At 42.5% G+C, this 19,616-nt stretch overlaps 2 protein-coding genes across 3 annotated transcripts in view; both read right to left on the bottom strand.

Annotated features, from left to right (window-relative positions):
* Nucleotides 1–8,991, bottom strand: part of TEK (TEK receptor tyrosine kinase) — a 109,838-nt gene extending 100,847 nt beyond the window's left edge. For both annotated transcript variants that reach the window (XM_044271829.1, XM_044271838.1), the window contains exon 1: nt 8,783–8,991. In XM_044271829.1, coding sequence (XP_044127764.1) covers nt 8,783–8,834 — 52 coding nt within the window. In that variant the 5' untranslated portion in view covers nt 8,835–8,991. The remainder of the gene's footprint in view (nt 1–8,782) is intronic.
* A 4,560-nt stretch (nt 8,992–13,551) lies between these two features.
* Nucleotides 13,552–19,616, bottom strand: part of IFT74 (intraflagellar transport 74) — a 114,444-nt gene continuing 108,379 nt past the window's right edge. The window contains exons 18-20 of the mRNA XM_044271818.1: nt 17,284–17,409; nt 16,679–16,739; nt 13,552–13,931 (exon numbers count right to left, since the gene is read on the bottom strand). Of these exons, the coding sequence (XP_044127753.1) occupies nt 13,816–13,931; nt 16,679–16,739; nt 17,284–17,409 (303 nt within the window). The 3' untranslated portion in view covers nt 13,552–13,815. The remainder of the gene's footprint in view (nt 13,932–16,678; nt 16,740–17,283; nt 17,410–19,616) is intronic.

The raw sequence follows: 19,616 nt of genomic DNA, 5'->3' as shown, positions 1-19,616 counted from the left end.
TCAGGAATGCTTTCATGGCGTCCCAGACCCCCGGTATCGAAGCCGTCCCTGTATTGATAGCAAAAAATTCCCTAATTTCCAGAGAGATCCCAGATAAGTCACCCAACACATTCAGCCAATGTGAGTTACACTTCCACAGCCTAGGTCCCTGTCTGAGCACCCCCAGGCACAAGTCAATCTGCACCAGAGAATGGTCAGACAACGACCGAGGATGATAGACAACATCCCTCACCAGTGGCAGCATTATATCATTAACAAGGGCCAAATCAATACGCGATAGCGAATGATGCGTGGCTGATCTGCACGAGAAAACGCGCTTATCAGGGTTACGCAGTCTCCATACATCATGTACTCCTATTTCACACATAATATTCCTGAGGGCCCCGCTCCCCGGTGAACCACCTGCTCCTTCCACCCTACACCTATCTAGGGAGTCATTCAGCGTGCAATTGAAGTCCCCAACCAGTAGCCACGGCAACCCAGGGAAGTCCGCCACAAAGTCCATAATCTCTCTCATCAATGGGGATGCAAATGGTGGGGGCACATACACAGACACCAGCACCACCTGTATTCCATCCACCTTACATACAACACACACATACCTACCATCAGCATCCACACAGTCCTGCATATGCTCATACCTAATGCTATTGTGTACAATCATGCTCACACCCCTAGAGTGAGAGGAATGGGTGGAATGTAGCGCATATGACACCCAATTTTTACTCATCCATTGTAGATTGTCTCCAATCAGATGCGTTTCCTGAAGACAACATATCGCCGGCTGAAACCGTCCTAAGTACTGAAAAACACACTGTCTCTTTTTTGCATCTGCCATTCCTCTCACATTCCAACTTAAAACTCTAATCCCCTGTGACATGATAGAACTTCAAACCATACTTGAAACTCACAGCCCACTCATACTCCCTCTGCTCATAGTTCATGACCTTAACCCTTCCCCCCAACTGCCCCCCTACCCTCCCACCCCCCTCCCTCCCTCTCAAATTCAGTTTGCTGTAACTGGGGATCACTATCCCTTTGATATCAACCTCCCACTTTAAAACAGGGCAATCCGAGAGCGCCTTGTCCCCCAACATATAGTAATCATAACAGATTATAACACAGTTCCTCAGGTAGAGAATCCTCCCCACATCTGAGAAACACATTTTCTCTCCTCTCAGCCACCTACTCCCTCCACAGGATCTACCTATTGGTAGCATTACATAATACACTCCTTAACTGGTGCAACATTAAAAACAACCCTAGAGTGCAAATGCATATATCAAGTAAACATAAGAACCATATCTTTGCCTCCTTCAAGTGTCCAGAGCCCCACTTCTCAATTGTCGCTCGTGGACACCACACGCAGTTTAGCAGGAAACAACATAGCGTACTGGACTTGTAATCCTCTCAGCCTCTTCTTTATGTCCAGAAACCTGCTTCTCCTCCGCTGCACCTCGTTGGAATAATCCGGGAATATGGACACTTTAACCCCATTCAGGACCATCTCCTCATTGTCCCTTGATTGCCGCAGGATAGTGTCCCGGTCTTTAAAATGCAGGATCTTCGCCAGTATAGGACGAGGAGGCCTTCCTGGCGGGAGCGGACGCATGGGGACTCTGTGCGCCCGCTCCACCGCATACAGGGAAGATAAACCTTTTTCTTGAAATAGCTGACGCAGCCAGTTTTCCACAAACTCAGTGGCATTATCCCCCTCCGTCTTTTCTGGCATTCCCACAATCCGCAGGTTATTCCTTCTGGACCTGTTCTCCAAATCATCTGTCTTGGCATACAATGCAGCTATGTCTTTAGCAGTCGTTTTTGCCGCCATTTGCAAAGGGTGAATATCATCCTCTATGGTGGACACCCTCTTCTCCAACTCAGAGGTGCGCTCAGAAATCTTATGCAAGTCATGCCTAATTATCGACACATCAGACCTCAGGCTGCCAACTTGCACTGTAAGCACCTTCAGGGTGCTGTTACAGCTGGCCACAGCAGCCATGATATCTTTTAAGGTGGGTTCCTCATTGGCCCCAGCTTTAGGGCCTACTGCGCTTTTAGCAGGGCGTGCAGGGGTCAATGGCGGCCAGTTCACCGCATCCAGGGCCTCTCCATCGATGGATCCATCCTCCTGTTCAGAGGAGGTATGTGCGTCTGTCTCCTTTCCCTCGGCCCCCTCGCCCACACCGCAGTCCGTGCGAGCGAACGTGCTCAGCTTTGCGGCCGCACTCTGGCTCAGTTTCGGCTGTAAGGCCGGCCCCTCTTCTTCCTCGGCGCCATGCTGGCTCACCTCTGGCCCGTCGGATCGCGGCCCCTTGCTGGACTTCCTCGGCATGTCGGAGCACACAAACTTGTCACCGCACCCTCCGTTCACCTCTCACCCACCAGGTAAGGTAAAAGCAACGATTCAGTGGTTGCTACCACACTAATAATCAGGATTTCGGCAGGAGCGATGAGCGGTGCGACTTACTCCATGCGCTCTGAGGCCACACCCCCCGCTCACCGAGACTTTTAAGGGCTCTTTCACACTTGCGTATTTCTTTTCCGGCATAGAGTTCCGTCGTCGGGGCTCTATGCCGGAAGAATCCTGATCAGGATTATCCCAATGCATTCTGAATGGAGAGAAATCCGTTCAGGATGCATCAGGATGTCTTCAGTTCAGGACCGGAACGTTTTTTGGCCGGAGAAAATACCGCAGCATGCTGCGCTTTTTGCTCCGGCCAAAAATCCTGAACACTTGCCGCAAGGCCGGATCCGGAATTAATGCCCATTGAAAGGCATTCATCCGGATCCGGCCTTAAGCTAAACGTTGTTTCGGCGCATTACCGGATCCGACGTTTAGCTTTTTCTGAATGGTTACCATGGCTGCCAGGACGCTAAAGTCCTGTTTGCCATGGTAAAGTGTAGTGGGGAGCGGGGGAGCAGTATACTTACCGTCCGTGCGGCTCCCGGGGTGCTTCAGAGTGACGTCAGGGCGCCCCACGCGCATGGATGACGTGATCGCATGGATCACGTCATCCATGCGCATGGGGCGCTCTGACATCATTCTGGAGCGCCCCGGGAGCCGCACGGGCGGTAAGTATACTGCTCCCCCGCTCCCCACTACTACTATGGCAACTAGGACTTTAATAGTGTCCTGGCTGCCATAGTAACACTGAACGCATTTTGAAGACTGATCCGTCTTCAAATGCTTTCAGTACACTTGCGGTGTTACGGATCCGGCGTGTAATTCCGGCAAGTGGAGTACACGCCGGATCCGGACAACGCAAGTGTGAAAGAGGCCTAAATCACAAGAGCACAATTTTTTGGTTCACATAATTATTTTAACATAAATAAGTAATAAAAGTTATATTTTAAATGGTAAAATAAAGGCCAAAAACAGAAATGTGATAGCCTGTGGCTATTGAAACCTTTATATAAATGAATATGTTCTGGGCCATTTGGGGTCCGTTGTGCATTAAAAAGTTCTAGACTTGACAGCGGCGAATCAATGGATGTCGTGTATCTGGACTTCTCCAAAGCATTTGACACTGTACCACATAAAAGGTTAGTATATAAAATGAGAATGCTCGGACTGGGAGAAAACGTCTGTATGTGGGTAAGTAACTGGCTCAATGATAGAAAACAGAGGGTGGTTATTAATGATACACACTTAGATTGGGTCACTGTCACTAGTGGAGTACCTCAGGGGTCAGTATTGGGCCCTATTCTCTTCACTATATTTATTAATGATCTTGTAGAAGGCTTGCACAGTAAAATATACATTTTTTCAGATGACACTAAACTGTGTAAACTAATTGACACAGAAGAGGACAATATACTACTACAGATGGATCTGGATAGATTGGAGGCTTGGGCAGAGAAGTGGCAGATGAGGTTTAACACTGACAAATGTAAGGTTATGCACATGGGAAGAAATAATGCAAGTCACCCGTACATACTAAATGGTAAAACACTGGCTAACACTGATATGGAAAAGGACCTAGGAATTTTAGTGAACAGCAAACTAAGCATTAAAAACCAGTGTGAGGCAGCTGCTGCCAAGGCCAATAAGATAATGGGTTGCATCAAAAGGGACATAGATGCCCGTGATGAGAACATAGTCCTACCACTTTACAAATCACTAGTCAGACCACACATGGAGTACTGTGTTCAGTTCTGGGCTCCTGTAAACAAGGCAGACATAGCAGAGCTGGAGAGGGTTCAGAGGAGGGCAACTAAAGTAATAACTGGAATGGGGCAACTACAGTACCCTGAAGGATTGTCAACATTAGGGTTATTCACTTTAGAAAAAAGACGACTGAGGGGAGATCTAATTAATATGTATAAATATATCAGGGGTCAGTACAGAGATCTATCCCATCAGCTATTTATCCCCAGGACGAGGGGACATCCTCTGCGTCTGGAGGAAAGAAGGTTTGTACACAAACATAGAAGAGGATTCTTTACGGTAAGAGCAGTGAGACTATGGAACTCTCTGCCTGAGGAGGTGGTGATGGTGAGTTCACTAAAAGAGTTCAAGAGCGGCCTGGATGTATTTCTGGAGTGTAATAATATTACAGGCTATAGCTACTAGAGAGGGGTCGTTGATCCAGGGAGTTATTCTGATTGCCTGATTGGAGTCGGGAAGGATTTTTTTATTCCCCTAAAGTGAGGAAAATTGGCTTCTACCTCACAGTTTTTTTTTTGCCTTCCTCTGGATCAACTTGCAGGATGACAGGCCGAACTGGATGGACAAATGTCTTTTTTCGGCCTTATATACTATGTTACTATTTTAGACATATTTAAAACTGTACCAAACTCATCAAGGAGTCAGACCCCACTGATCAGACACTTATCACCTACATACCTTGTGGAGATAAATGCGTCCCTAAAGATTATTACTTAGTACATTTACTTCACATGAGTAAAAGCGATTATGAGGTAGCATATCTGGATTGTTTTTTAAGCAAAAGCAATCGTCTCCTGTGGGATGGTGCTTGAGCAATAGGTTTCATAGCTTACTAGTTCCCTGCAAAGGTGTGCTCTATTTGTTTGTCTGCCTGTGTATCGACTTCTGCTTGTTTACTGGATTCTGACCCTCCACTGCTTGACTTGACCTGTGCCTGACCTCTGTATTTACCCTTTCCTGCCTACCCTAATCTTGGACTGTTTACTGTATAGCACATACTCCGTCAGCCCTGACCTTGACATGTCCCTGACTACAATTTTGTCTGACCCTCTGTGTTCTGCAAAGGTATATCTGACTCCTGTGGGTCAGCTGTCAATCACACAGAGACTACTCCTGGAGGTAGTGGTCTGGTGGTTCCTCTTCAGTGAAGTCAAGATTCTTGCAAAGATTTTAAAAGGTGAATAACCCGGTACTTCAAGTATAACCCCCTTAGGTTTAGCCCAAAGTCAAATCTGCTGGTTGACAAAGTGGTTCCATGCCCACTGCTGTAACAGGTTCAATGTATGTGTATATCTGTATTAAATAGACACTACTGCACCAATGCCCAATGCATAGACTGCAGTCTAGCTCCAACTCTGAAGACCAGGTGCATTTTTTTCAGGCTGCCCTTGGACACAAACCTCTTGCAAAATCCAACTGTGTATATTTATGATATATGTTTTGACTTTAACCATCATATGGATATTGCCAATTTATTTTATGCATTGCAGAGTGTTGATTAATGTTTCGATAACAGGAAACAATTCCAGAATTTTACAAACCTTCTACTCTTTCAAATGTTACAACCTCAGTCCAAGGAGTCATTAAAGGCTATGTACACCTTCAGAGGCAATTTTTTTAAATGATTGCATGTTACTCATTTTTGGCTTAAAATCTTTTTTCCAATTGGAAGTTATTAAAAATATTGAGCTGTTCTGTCACAAAGGATTAACTGTTTTTCTAGCTATGTGACTGGTACTTTCACTCTGTGCTGGACATCTAATACACCTTATCTCTAAACTACTAAGAGGTCATAAACCTCTCAGTAGATCGACTTGCAGGATAACAGGCCGAACTGGATGGACAAATGTCTTTTTTCGGGTATGTTACTATGTTACTTATTTAAGCCACATTCTAATCAGTAAGATAAGAACTGAGCTATAATGAGTGTTTATAATCTCAGAGAGCAGATATAAGGAGTCCATCTGCTTCTCAGATGACAGAAAACACAAAAAATCCAAAGGGTGCTACAAGAGCATGCCAGCTCTGTACACAGAAAAGGATTCGGTATTTTTAATAAAGACCAATTTAAAAAAAATATTTTAGCACAAAATTAGTACAATGCAATAATAAAAAAACAAATTACCCCCAAAGGTGTACATAGCATTAAACAATAAGCTTTTCCAGGCAGTACTAGTCTCAGACATGTATTAAATGGTCACCAATTCATCTGTATGTCCACCATTGAGCATGTTTGCCTGGATGCAATTTCCTTGGGTAATGTCAGCTGTCTGGGTTTCAAAAGCCAGACCTACAATGATCAGCTCAGAGGCAGCCCCTTTAGCATCTTATAGCATCTTATAGTATCAGTCCAGTCCCTTCACCAGGGCTAACTACACCTATTAAAACTCCTTGTTAACATCATGGTCCATCACATGATCCATCACCATGCGCAGTGATGTCACCAAAGGTCCTTTTCTCCCAGGTCATCAAAAAAGAAGAAAGAAGAGAAGCCGGGCAGCGCGAACAAGTGGATAAGGTGAGTTTAATTATATATATATTTTTTAAACCCCTCCCTCCCTAATTTCTGTATTAAGAATGATATTATTTTCCCTTATAACCATGTTATAAGGGAAAATAATAAAGATCGGGTCCCCATCCCGATCGTCTCCTAGCAACCATGCATGAAAATTGTTTGCTTGTGGATGCTTGTGATTTTAACGCAGCCCTATTCACTTCTATGGGGCCTGCGATGCGTGAAAAACACACAACATAGAGCATGCTGCGATTTTCACGCAATGCAGAAGTGATGCGTGAAAATCACCGCTCATGTGCACAGTCCCATAGAAATGCGTTCACCTGACGCATTGCACCCGTGAGGAAAACTCGCCTGTGTGAAAGAGGCCTTACAATCTGACCCTCCAAATGATTCCATTTGGCCATATTTCATTTTATTGTATTATGCAGCATTAAATTACATGGATTTACACGTCTATTTCCAGTGGCTCAAAAAAGATGTAGCTTGTTCTTCCATTGCTGTTGCCAGCAGTAGTTACACCATTGATACCAGGGATATCATAGCATTACTGACATTTGTTACCATGTTCTGAACCATATACCCAGAAGCAAGTCCTGGGCTAAGAACTATAAAGTTAAAGAGGATCTGATTTCACTCCTGGCATGTCTATTTAAGTAAATACCCTAGGAATTAACAATTTTGGAACATCTACGGTATTTCATATGTACCTCTACGTTGTGCTGTTCCTGTTAGTCCTCCTGAATATTTATGAATAATCGTCACCTGGGCATTACTATTCCCCTTGTCATAGGGGTGTGTTCCTACAGTCAATAGAACGGATTGGACAGTGTCAGAGTGTGTAGCCTCCCCACAACTAGGTGAAAATCTCCAGTTGTCAATCCTTTCAGAAAATTTTAAGTTGAATAACAGAGGAACAGTACAACATAATCTAAGAAAAGATGCTCCATAATTGTTCTATTAGGGTCCCTACACACACGAGTTTGCACTGCCATTATTTGCTACTGTCAAAACACCAGAAACCGCTCACAACTTATTTCCATACCATATGAAGTTTTTATAGCTTTTTTTTTTTCTAAATGACTGTGCAAACCATTTTTTGTGCTTTTTTTTTTTTTAACTATAGAGAAGATGTAAAAACGAAAAAAACAAAAAAACTAAAGCTTCCGCATTTTATGTTTTGAAAATAAAAACGAAAAACACCCCAGAGACCCAAAAATGTCACCTGATTAACAAAAACCCTTGTGTGGCCTACATTTCCCCTTTCCCAGAGACTTTCAGCTAACAACCGGAGCTGGTGTTTTTATACCACTTAAAATGCAATATTGCTGAAAAACACTAACAAAAATTTGTGTAAGAACCCACCTTTATAGAAAGTACAATTATTCAGTAAAATAGACATGTCGGGCGATCAGACCGGTCCTCTTTAAGAATCTTATAGCCATTACTAGGCTAAGGGGTCTCGTTGTCATGTGGTTTGACATAGTAAGGGCAAAATTTTAATGGTGTTCTCAAGGTAAAAAAATAAAAAAAGTTCTGGCCACCGTAGTAGTATGTATATAATATGTGTGTCGATCCATTAACAGACTCTAGGCTGCTCTTTATGGCAGCCTGTAGTTTTGCAATGAACTGAAATTCATGGCAGTCTGGCATGTTATCAGTGGATTGCTCCTGCTGCTGGAGGCAGGGTTGCTGTAGTTGTTAATGCAATTTCCTACCACCTTTCCAAGTAGAACACACAACATAATAGAACGTACAACATAATAGAACGTACAACATAATAGAACATACAACATACAGTAATAGAACGTACAACATAATAGAACGTACAACATATTGCAATGCAAATCAACAACAGATAGAACTTGTCTCAGACATATTGAAAATCTGTCCGCTTATTCTTTGTACAAGACAGCTGCCGGTATCTACTGTACGTGATAGACATCTGTATAGTGTAGAATTATTATTATGCATAGTCAATTATGTTCTGAATTTTACTTTTGATGTGGATTTGCTTGGTCTCATAACTGTTGTGGCAGAGAAAACGGAAGACAAACCACGCTCCACAATCTCGTATATAATAGGGATTGTCTTACCTGAAATGATGAGTTGTGAGATACAGACAGCAAAAAGTGCTAAAAAATCCATGCTTTCCAAAATATATCCATCCAATTTCCACGAGTGTTCATAGAGTTGGTGCAGATGACATACTATGACTTCTTGACGGTTTTGTTTGCTGCTGCTCTAGCATACCGTAGTTTCCCCCTGCTTTCCCATGGACACTGGTATACTACTGTCTCGCTGCTGTCTAAGCACTGGGAGTTTAAGTTCCTTTTTCCTGTTTCCTTTTTAGATTAGGATGTGAAAGGCAGGATCTTTAAGGTATTTTGTACCAGCAGCTTTAACAGAAAATGGAAAATGCACTCAAGAGAGGAATCCAGGGTATGGGTTGGGTAGGTGTTCCAGCTGTAGTACATATTTGTGCCATTGTAATGGGGTTAAAATTGTGGCTCACATTATGGCAGTTCACAAAACTCTTTGATTACAATAATTGCTACCATAGCTCATACACACACAGTTTACTTTTAGGGAAGAGACCATTGTTTGTTATATAAGGGCCTGTTCACATCTGCACTGGAGGATCCATTCAGTGCCTCTGTCTCAGATTATGCCAAAAAGACTACATAAAAAAGTCCTACATGCAAATAAAAAACAAATGGACTCCATTCTAGTCAATAGGGTCTGTTCGGCTCCATTCATTTCTGTTATCGATGCTGCTCATCGAAGGGAGAAGAACAACGGAAATGACTAGCTCAGAAGTGAATGTAGCCTAGGTATAGCGATACCTTAAAGGTGTTGTCTGCTTCTTTTATATTGATGACCTATCCTCAGGATAGGTCATAAATATCAGATCGGCGGGGGTCCGACATCTGGTACCCCTGCTGATCAGCTGTTTGAAGACAGAGTAGTGCTCGTATGAGAGCTGCCTTCTCTTCATTGCTTATCTGCTCACCATCGCAACCGCAGCGGTGAGCAGGTGTAATTACATTTTAGCCGTCCCATTCACTTCAAGGATAGATCATCAATATATAAAAAAAGTGGACAAACCCTTTAAAACATGGTTGTGTATAATAGGGTATCTCTGGAAAGCAGCATACAACATGGATGGAAACCTGAAGTTTACATACACTATATAAAAAGACACATATGCATGTTTTTCTCAGTATCTGACATGAAATCAGAATAAACCTTTCCTGTTTTTGGTCAATTAGGATTACCATAATTATTATTATTATTTGCCAAATGCCAGAATAATGAGAGAGAATGTTTTAAGGCATTTTTATTACTTTCTGGAATGTCAAAAGTTTACATACACTAAGATTACTATGCCTTTGACTGCCTATATGCTGATGCCATGTCTTTATGTTTCAAATGCTTTATTGAATATATATTCGTCGTCATATAAGCATTTTGAGTAGCAATCACTCTCAGAATAACAGATGTATTAAGGTCATACATTAAGTACAGAAATAGTACAACAAAAACAAAAACGTACATCAGTGGAGAATCTGGCGGCAATCAGCAGCTTGAGATATAAGAGGCAACAACCTAATAAAATACACAGGTAGACATATGGCATAATTCTGTTTCAAGATAGTTCTATAGTGATGCCATGTCTTTAGAAGCTTCTGTTAGGTTTGTTGGCACCTGTCGATGTATTTAAATGCACACCTGAAACACACTGCTTCTTTGTGTAGCATCATGGGAAAGTCTAAAGAAATCAGCCAAGATATCAGGAAGAGAATTGTGGACTTGCACAAGTCTGGCTCAACCTTGGGTGCAATTTCAAGATACCTGAAGGTGCCTCGTTCCTCTGTACAATTATACACAAGTACAAACAAGATGGGAAAGAACACCATCCCAACTGTGAAACACGGGGGTGGCAGTATCATGTTGTGGGGTTGTTTTGCTGCAGGAGGGACTGGTGCACTTCACAAAATAGATGGCATCATGAGGATAGAAGATTATGTGGAAATACTGAAGCAACATCTCAAGACATCAGCCAGGAAGTAAAAGCTTGGGAGGAAATGGGTCTTCCAAATGGACAATGACCCAAAGCAAACTGCCAAACTAGTTACAGAGTGGCTTAAAGGGACACTGTCAGGCCTTCTGAGCATATTTAGATCTTTATATGCCCTCCTAGGTCTTGTAATAAGTTTCTTAAGTATTATACCTGTGCACATTGTTAAACGTGAAAAATAATCTTTATAATCACCTGTCAATCAACTGTCCTTTGTGCCCAAAAGGCGTTCTTTGCGCCGCATTTGTGCCCAGCCGCGCCCCAACTGTTGGATCCTTAGAGACGCCCATCTCATTAGAATCCACTTCGCTGGGCGGTATTTTCCTGTCCCTGACATTCGGAGAGCCCGCGCATGCCCAATACGAAGTTACGGTCATCGGCCTCAATAGCATCATGTGTGCATGCACCCGGCACCCTCACTCGCTGGGATCACACCGCGCCTTTGTCCCCTATGTTTCTATGAGGTCGCTTCAGCCTCTCCATTCTGCGCCTGCGTAACTGCGCACAAAGGACAGTTGATTGACAGGTGATTATAAAGATTATTTTTAACGTTTTACAATGCGCACAGGTATAATACTTATATGAATTGGAAACTTATTACAAGAACTAGGAGGGCATATAAAGATCTAAATATGCTCAGAAGGCCTGACAGTGTCCCTTTAAGGATAACAAATCAATGTTTTGGAGTGGCCATCACAAAGCCCTGATCCCAATCCTATTGAAAATTTATGGACAAAGCTGAAAAGGCAGGTGCGAGCAAGGTGACCAACAAACATGGCTCAGTTACACCAGTTTTGTCAGGAGGAATGGTCCCAAATTCCGACCAACTATTGTGAAAAGCTTGTGGAAGGCTATCCAAAACGTTTGACCCAAGTCAAACATTTTAAGGGCAATGGTACCAAATATTAATGAAATGTATCTAAACTCTTGACTTTGCAGAAAGTAATTAAAATGCCTTAAACATTCACCCTCTCTCTCATTATTCCAGCATTTGGCAAATAATAATGATTATGGTAATCCTAATTGAACAAAAACATAAAGGATTCTACTAGATGGCAGCAAACAAAGATCTTGAAAATTGTGAACGCTTGAAACTGAAAGAATAACCTTTAATAAAAGGTTTGGCCATGGTAACCACATGCAAGTTACAATTAATTGCCAGGCTGCACCAGTACTTGCAACTTAAAGGGGTTGTGCCTCACACACTTCAGTGGGACTGAGCTGCAACTAGGCCATGTGACCGATGTACGGAGACGTGGCCTGGCCTCATCTTACAGCTAATTGTCGGGGTTCCCTGCTGATGTGTTATTGATGACCTACAGTATACAGAGGATAGGTCATCAATATTAATTCTTGGATAACCCCTTTAAATTGGAGGCATAGTATGCAGTACACGGACTAATATTTGGGGGTTGTATGGAGCCTTTGTTCTAGAAGCTCTTATAAATTACTGCTGACAAACATCAACTTAGAGACCTGAATATCAATATGAATGTGATATGTATGTGATAAGTCAGATATACAACAGATTTGTGATGGGTAATGGGTTCACTCACCAGCTCCACAGTTTGCTGGTGCGAATGTAAAAATGATATATTATCTAATAAACTCATATTATTGAGAATATTACAGTTGTCTGGGTGATATGTGAATGCAGGCGTCATCTCTCACCCACCCTAATATAATGGGATGCTAGTATCTGGCAGGCGTATAGTAAATCTAACACCTCAGCATGCTATTATCTGGCCCTCCCTTTCTATTACGGCTCCTGTTCCTGAAACGCTCTGCTTCCCCTTCCTCCAGTGCAAAACTATCCCTGCCGTGCCCACTCCTTTTCCTGCAGTATGCCTGACTAGTGTTCAGACCTTCATACCTCACAACAGTCACACCTAGCGGGCATCTGGCCAGTTCATCCCGTCCTTTACTTCTTGCTGACAGCACATTGGCATTACTTTATAAGCATCGCACGCGGCCATGTAAAAAGGCTGAAGGGTTCATTTAATTCACTGGACATAGAAAAGCTTTACCTTGAGGATTTTTTTTTTTTTTGGGATCAGCAGCGTTTATTAAAACATTTCAGATGTTGGGGGTCATTTACTAAAGAATGGTGCTTCACATGCCAGTCTTAGTAAAAAGGCGTAAGATGCAGCCTCTCAACTCTTAATAAATTTGTCGCTTATGATGTCCATGTGCCAGAAGCTGAAAACCTTTTCTGGTGTAAATCCTAGTAAATACCCTCTTTGGCAAGCTCTGCTCATTATTAAGAAGGTGCCAAGAGTGGAGTAGAAACTCAAAATGCTATTTTTCTATAAAAAAAAAAATGCAATTTTTGATACACCACAAAACTGGCATACACATTTTTTTAATGTCCTCCATTGTATGGCAAATGTGCCCCGCTTTGAGATGAAGGTGGCCCACTCTAGTCCTGCTGTAAAACAGATGGCGTCATCCAAAAACAACAGCAGTAGGTTAGATGTACTGTATTTGTTAAGACTATAGTGAATATTCTTAGAAATTCGTTTTCTATTATTTTAATTGGTATTAAATCATTTTTGTATGACTATGACAATTCCATAAAGCAACCGATTTGGTTAGGTCAGTCATACGAATGGATTGATACGTTTCATTCTCTATACGTGTCTTGCTGCATGAAAGCAAAATTTTTGATGTTCTGGAGTCTGTAAAAACTACGCGACAACGGCTTAGGCTACTTTCACATCTGCGATTTTGTGGTCCGGTTTTGAAAAACTAAAAAAAAATCCCACACTTTCAACCAGATAATGAAATAATTTGTATTTATTCTTTTGTATACATTTATACATTGTCAACTTTACAAACGGAAATGACTATTATATCAGATGATTTGTATCAAGCCAGTTCAAACACAGTACATGGGATTTGTGAGAGTCCGCGACTTGCTGAATGTTTAACTGCAAGCTGTCTACCTATAGCGGCAGTAACTACAACAGCTAGGCGGAATGCCGTTAAACAGTAAGTAGGAGGCAGCGCTCAGATGAGTGCGGTGGTCTGATTGGTGAACTAGAAAGCTCAGCTCCTGGAGTTCTGCAGAGCAGCTACAAGAGTTTGATTGTACTCTGCTATCTGCTTAGTTACATTCTTCATCACTTGCTTGTAGTCACTCTCTTGGCTCTTTGAAGCTATGACTGCATAGAGATGTCAAGGAGATATATATATATTTTTTTTTTACTTTTTTACTTGACTTACATTGCGAGAACTGAGACGGAGGATCAGGGAACACATATTGGGAATTGAAACAGTAAGGGAGGAGAAAGACGGTGGCAAATTGAAAATGATTCCTGGACATTTTAAACTTTAAAAGTTTTTTTATTTTTATAATAATAATAATATTAAGTGTAGCGCCCAGCCTACCTCCTGAAAAAGAAGATTCATACTTGCTTACTCCATGTTGCTCCAGTCCTCCGCACTGCCTCCGCTCTCTCCATCTTCAGGTTTTGGCACTGCTTAAATCCTGTCGGCTATGGGCATGGTCACATGCACCGCTCCAGCCAATGATTGGCTTCAGTAGTGATGTGGCCACTAGCAGCACATTACTGCTGAAGCCGGTCATTGGCTGGAGCGGTGCATGTGACCACGCCCACAGCCAACAGGATTTAAGCAGTTGGAAAAAAGGGTAGGAAATAAATCTGGGCCACTGTGTGCAAAATTTGCCTGAAAAATCACCAAAAACCACCACCTTTGTTTAAAGTGCAGTGTTATGACAAATTTTTGAGGGGGAGATTGGAAGCATTTGCTGACACAGAGGGTGGTAAAGTGGATCTGGTACCCCTACAGACCTGAATAACTCCATCAATTATTCCTCTAACCCAGTGGTGGCGAACCTATGGCACGGGTGCCAGAGGCGGCACTCAGAGCCCTATCTGTGGGCACCTGCGCCCTGGAAAAAGTCTATGGTGTACCAATATGCCTTAGACTTTTCCTGCCATTCAGCAGAGCAGGGCGCACTATGAACAGCACAGGCAGCACACTAAATGTAGGCAGGCCATTATAGCTAAATGATAAAGTACATGGAAGATATATTATACTGGACTGTAGTATTCAGGTGAAATTGCCGTGTTGGCACTTTGTGATAAATAAGTGGGTTTTGGGTTGCAGTTTGGGCACTCTGTCTATAAAAGGTTCGCTATCACCGCCTAACCTATGACTTAACAATAGAGTGAACAGTACTCTGATTTTCCATTATCATTCTTCTCGTTTCTTTTTGTAGATAACATTCTTGTTTTTAATGTGTACTTTATGTTGGTATTTTTAGACTTCCTATATAAGAAATGCTGATGCTGTATACCAGACGGAGACTTTTTACACACGACCACGAGGGACAATGTTGAACCGAGGGACTCGTTGCAGCCCCCTTTTCTATCTTCTAAGGGTTTTTTCCATTAAGGGGTTTTCTGGGATTTTGATACTGATGACCTATCCTCGTGACTGCTTCATATGTTCCAATCCTTTAAAAAAAAAATGATGCTGTGTAATACCCTGATGTACTGGAACACGTGGTCAACTGTTTCATTTTCCATGCAGAACTGCTGGCAAATACTGTCTGCATATATACCAAAAGGAAAATCTTTTGGCATATGTCGGGTCCAATATACTCTACCCAGGTGCATTTCCCAACATCTACATTTTATGATCTGAGCAAGCACATCACTGGAGACATAGAAAAAGCTTTAGCTTACATTGATGAGTGAAGAGAGAACAAGGAGAACACCAAAGAATGACTATGTCTTGGCAAGGGACAGCAGAATAATAAAATAGGTAAGGACTTTCTCATTTTACTAACTTGGAGAGTGGCTACTAGGGATGAGCGAATCAACTTCGGATGAAACATCCAAAGTCGATTCGCATAATACTTTGTTTGAATACTGTACGCAGCAAGCGCTCCGTACAGAGACTTTGCATAATAAATCAATTTCTACTGTAAAAAAAGTAAAGTAAGGACGCTCACTGGCTGACGACTTCCTCACTGTGCCTGCGCTGAATACTGGACGGCACAGCACAGGCGCGAGATTTACCATGCATTCAGGGCCGGCAGGAGGATGCGAGCGCTGCCTGGCCCAGTCAATCAAGACTTGGAGGGAGGTGACAGAGGTGGGAGAACGGAGCCTCTAGGAGCAGGAACAACACCCCCCCCCCCCCTGCTCCTAGAGTAACGGGGGCATGGATAAAACTAGGAATAGGCTAGTTAGGTTCAGCTGACATTTAGTTTAATTCAGTTTAATTTAGGTATTTCTGGTGACAGAAACCCTTTATTTAAATGCTAATGAATGAACTCATAATCTCCCACCTGGACTAATGCAACATTTTCCTCTGTGGCCTCCCATCTAACACTCTTACACCCCTCCAATCTACCTTCAGCTCTGCTGCCTGGTTAAGCCACCTCTCCCCATGTTCCTATTCAACCTTCCCCTCTGCCGATGCCTTCACTGGCTTCCCATTGCCCAGTGAATACAGCTAAAAATATTAAAAATAACATACAAGGCTGTCCACAATGAGACCCCTCCTTACAGCTCTGACCTAGTCTCCCGATACATACCCATACGTAATCTCCAATCCTCACAAGACCTCTTTCTCTGCTCTCCTCTTGTCTGCTACTTACAAAATTGTCTTCAAGGTTTCTCATGTTCTCTCATACTCTGACACTGTTGCCCCAGCACATCAGACTCCCTCTACCATCCAAACTTTCAAAAGAACCTGAAAACTAATCAGGAGAGCCTACAACCTGCAATAACACCGATGCCACTATACTACCATCTGACCAGCTTTCCTTTGTACACTGCAAGTCCTTGCGGTCAGGGTCCCGTCTCAATAATGTACGATATAAATCTCTTTTCATATGTAATCCCTTTTAAATAAATAATAATGTAAAGGATACATTCTTTCATCACAAAGTTGTTCTGCTCGTGCTGTTGCCATTTTCGTTCCAGATTTGTGAGCTGTGAATACAGAATGAATAAAAAAACTATTTATGTAGAAACTCAGCTTTTGGGGAATGAAATCCATTATATGGTCATGGCGTCAGGACTCAGGAAGATTAGTATGACATTTAGTGATTTTTGCAAAACTTAAAATTGATGGCCTGTCCTTTGGATGGGACATCAATGTTTGATCTTGGTAGATTAGCTGAAGAGTTTATGCATGCACAATGGCTCGTCCATAAGGGTGGTTGTGCCCTGCACTACTGCTCAGTCCATTGAAGTGAATAGGCCTGAGCTGTAGTACCAGCTGCAGCCACCTGCATGAACAAGCAGCCAGGCCTCGGTACACAAAGGTCATTCCCCCAGGATAAGTGTTTGAAGCATAGGCTCAAACTCTGAGTTCCAGGGAACTTTAATACTTGTCTGTGACACTCCAGAGCATGCCCAGCTCTAAATCATATGAGTGGATGTTATATGACCCCAGATCTCATTGCTCCAACGTCCCATGATACAGCAAATGGAGTAAAAGACATGAGCCAGGACCCCGGGAATTTTCAGTCACCTGAGAGTGTGTCTCATTATCCTGCAGTTGGGATTTCAGTTTATCATTCTCCGCATTCAGTTGTACCATCGTCTTCTTAAAGGTGTCTCTGCGTTTGGTTAGAATTATTTTATCTTCCTGGAGTTTCTGATAAAATAAACAATTTCCAGTTACAGTCTATTACATAAATTCATGTAACCTCCTGCCATTCTCTGGTGCATAACGGATAGTTTACCCCCCTCGGCACTTTTAGCTGTCCATAAGGTAGGTATTTGAGGTTTGCAGTACTATGTCTATTACTGTATATAGAGCACTCAGGGCACAATAATCAAGCTGATAAATTCCCTTTAGAAGAGTATTCCCATCTTAAATATGTATGGCCTCTCCAAAGGATATTCTCCTCTGGAAATCTCAGGAGAGCAATAGTCTGCTGGTCCCTTACTCCTCCATGGAGTTTAATAGAAAGATGGCTGAGCTTGTGCAATGACCCTGGTTTCAGTGCGCTGCGGTCTATGTAATCAGCTGATTGGCGGGGGTCAGTGCTGGAAGCATTTGATTCTGATGGCCTATCTTATGCTACATTCACATGTGTGGTAGCCTGATCTGGCAGGCTTTTTCAGCAGGCAACAACCTGTCAGAGTTTACTGGATCTCACATTGATGGATACTGCCGTTCACTGCTGGACCTGTTGCCCAGTTTCTGCCAGGCTCAAATCCAGCACTCATGGCAGAAAGCAACTAAAAATCTTGGAAAATCCCTAAAATGTGTTAAAATGAAAAAATAAAACAAAAAAAAACATAATCATACCTTACTCCAGTCCTGGATACAGCATTTGACTGCTGCCGCCAATCACAATCGACAGCGGTCTACAGCTGAGAATAGTGAGATTGGCTGCAGCGGTGAGGTTTTTAATCCAGGCACATCACGGACTACTGTAGATTGCTGAGGACAGTGATTGGCTGCAAATAAACAGCAGCAGCAGTTTTATGGTGTCCTAACTAAGGGCAACATAAATAAGTGACTGATTCGCTTAGCACAATGCTGGGTCACTTTCTTTAATTGACCCAGTCAATCTGCCAACATCTTGTATTGAAAAGCTCCAGCTGATAATGATGAGTCCTGAATATTCATGAGCTCCTGACTCTCCCCGCCTACCTGCTGCTGATTGACAGTTATTTTTACATATGAATCAGCAGCAGGTGGGCAGGGGATTGGCTATAGCTCTGAATTAAATATATGCTGGACTCAATGACATCACGCTGGACTCAAATCAGCTCATTAGCATGTGGCATCTTTGTGTGTATATTATGAGGTAACCATCTGTCACACCAGTAAGTGAATACATCTAAGGTACTTTTTAGTAGTTAATGATTGTATATAATTAGTTAGATTATAATCAAATATCCACATGACAGGTTCCCTTTAAGGAACACCACAGAAAATGGTGCTGAAGTAAGGGGTGAGCTTATAATTTTTTTTATTTTAACATGTATGTGTATATATATATCTTGAGAAAAAAGAAGGCATCAGAGTGCTGCCTTCTTTTTTCTCAAGATAACTAACAAGACCTTGGTCATTGGTCTTTTGAAGGATTTTTTGCACCTGTATTTGCAGTCTGTGTGCTACTCTTCACTTTTTTGTTTTATCTATATATATATATATATATATATATATATATATATATATATACAGGGGCGTACATAGAAATCACTGGGCCCCATAGCAAAAATCTGAATTGGGCCCCTTAACCCCGCCCACTACCCACCATGGCCCCTCCCACTTCCTGACCTGGCAACTCCCATGCCACACCCCCATTAAATAAATTTATACATGACCTACAGAAACTGTTAGGGATAAACATTTTTACTTTATTATTAACCAACTTTGTTGCAGTAACGTATAAAATGTACATGTATTTTCCAATAAGGGTTTGTTCTGTGAAATGGTGGGGGTACCAGATTAGAGGTGCCCTATCATGTGGAAGATCTGCTTGGGGTTTCCTCATTGGTGGGGGGTACCCTGTCACATAGAACATCTGCTGGGTGCAAGCTCCAGATTGTGGGAAGCCCATAGGATAAGAGCTGCAGATCAGGGTTGTCCTTTCACATGGGAGAAACTTTCACATGTAATATCTGCATCTACATTCCTTATCTGGGGTGTTCTGTCACATGGGTTATTTTCTGGGTGAGAGCCCCAGATCTGGAGGAACCCTTTCACAAGATTTGTAAGGGGTTTTCTGATCTGGGGGTGTCTTGTCACATGGGACATCAGTTGGGGGTTTCTTGATTCAGGAGTGTCCTATTACATATGACATCTGCTGACTAGAGGCTCCAGGGTGTCCTGTCACATGGGAC

The sequence above is a fragment of the Bufo gargarizans genome, chromosome 1, assembly GCF_014858855.1.
Source record: "Bufo gargarizans isolate SCDJY-AF-19 chromosome 1, ASM1485885v1, whole genome shotgun sequence".
In the NCBI taxonomy this organism is placed as follows: Eukaryota; Metazoa; Chordata; class Amphibia; order Anura; family Bufonidae; genus Bufo; species Bufo gargarizans.
This window is presented reverse-complemented; position numbering and strand designations above follow the sequence as displayed.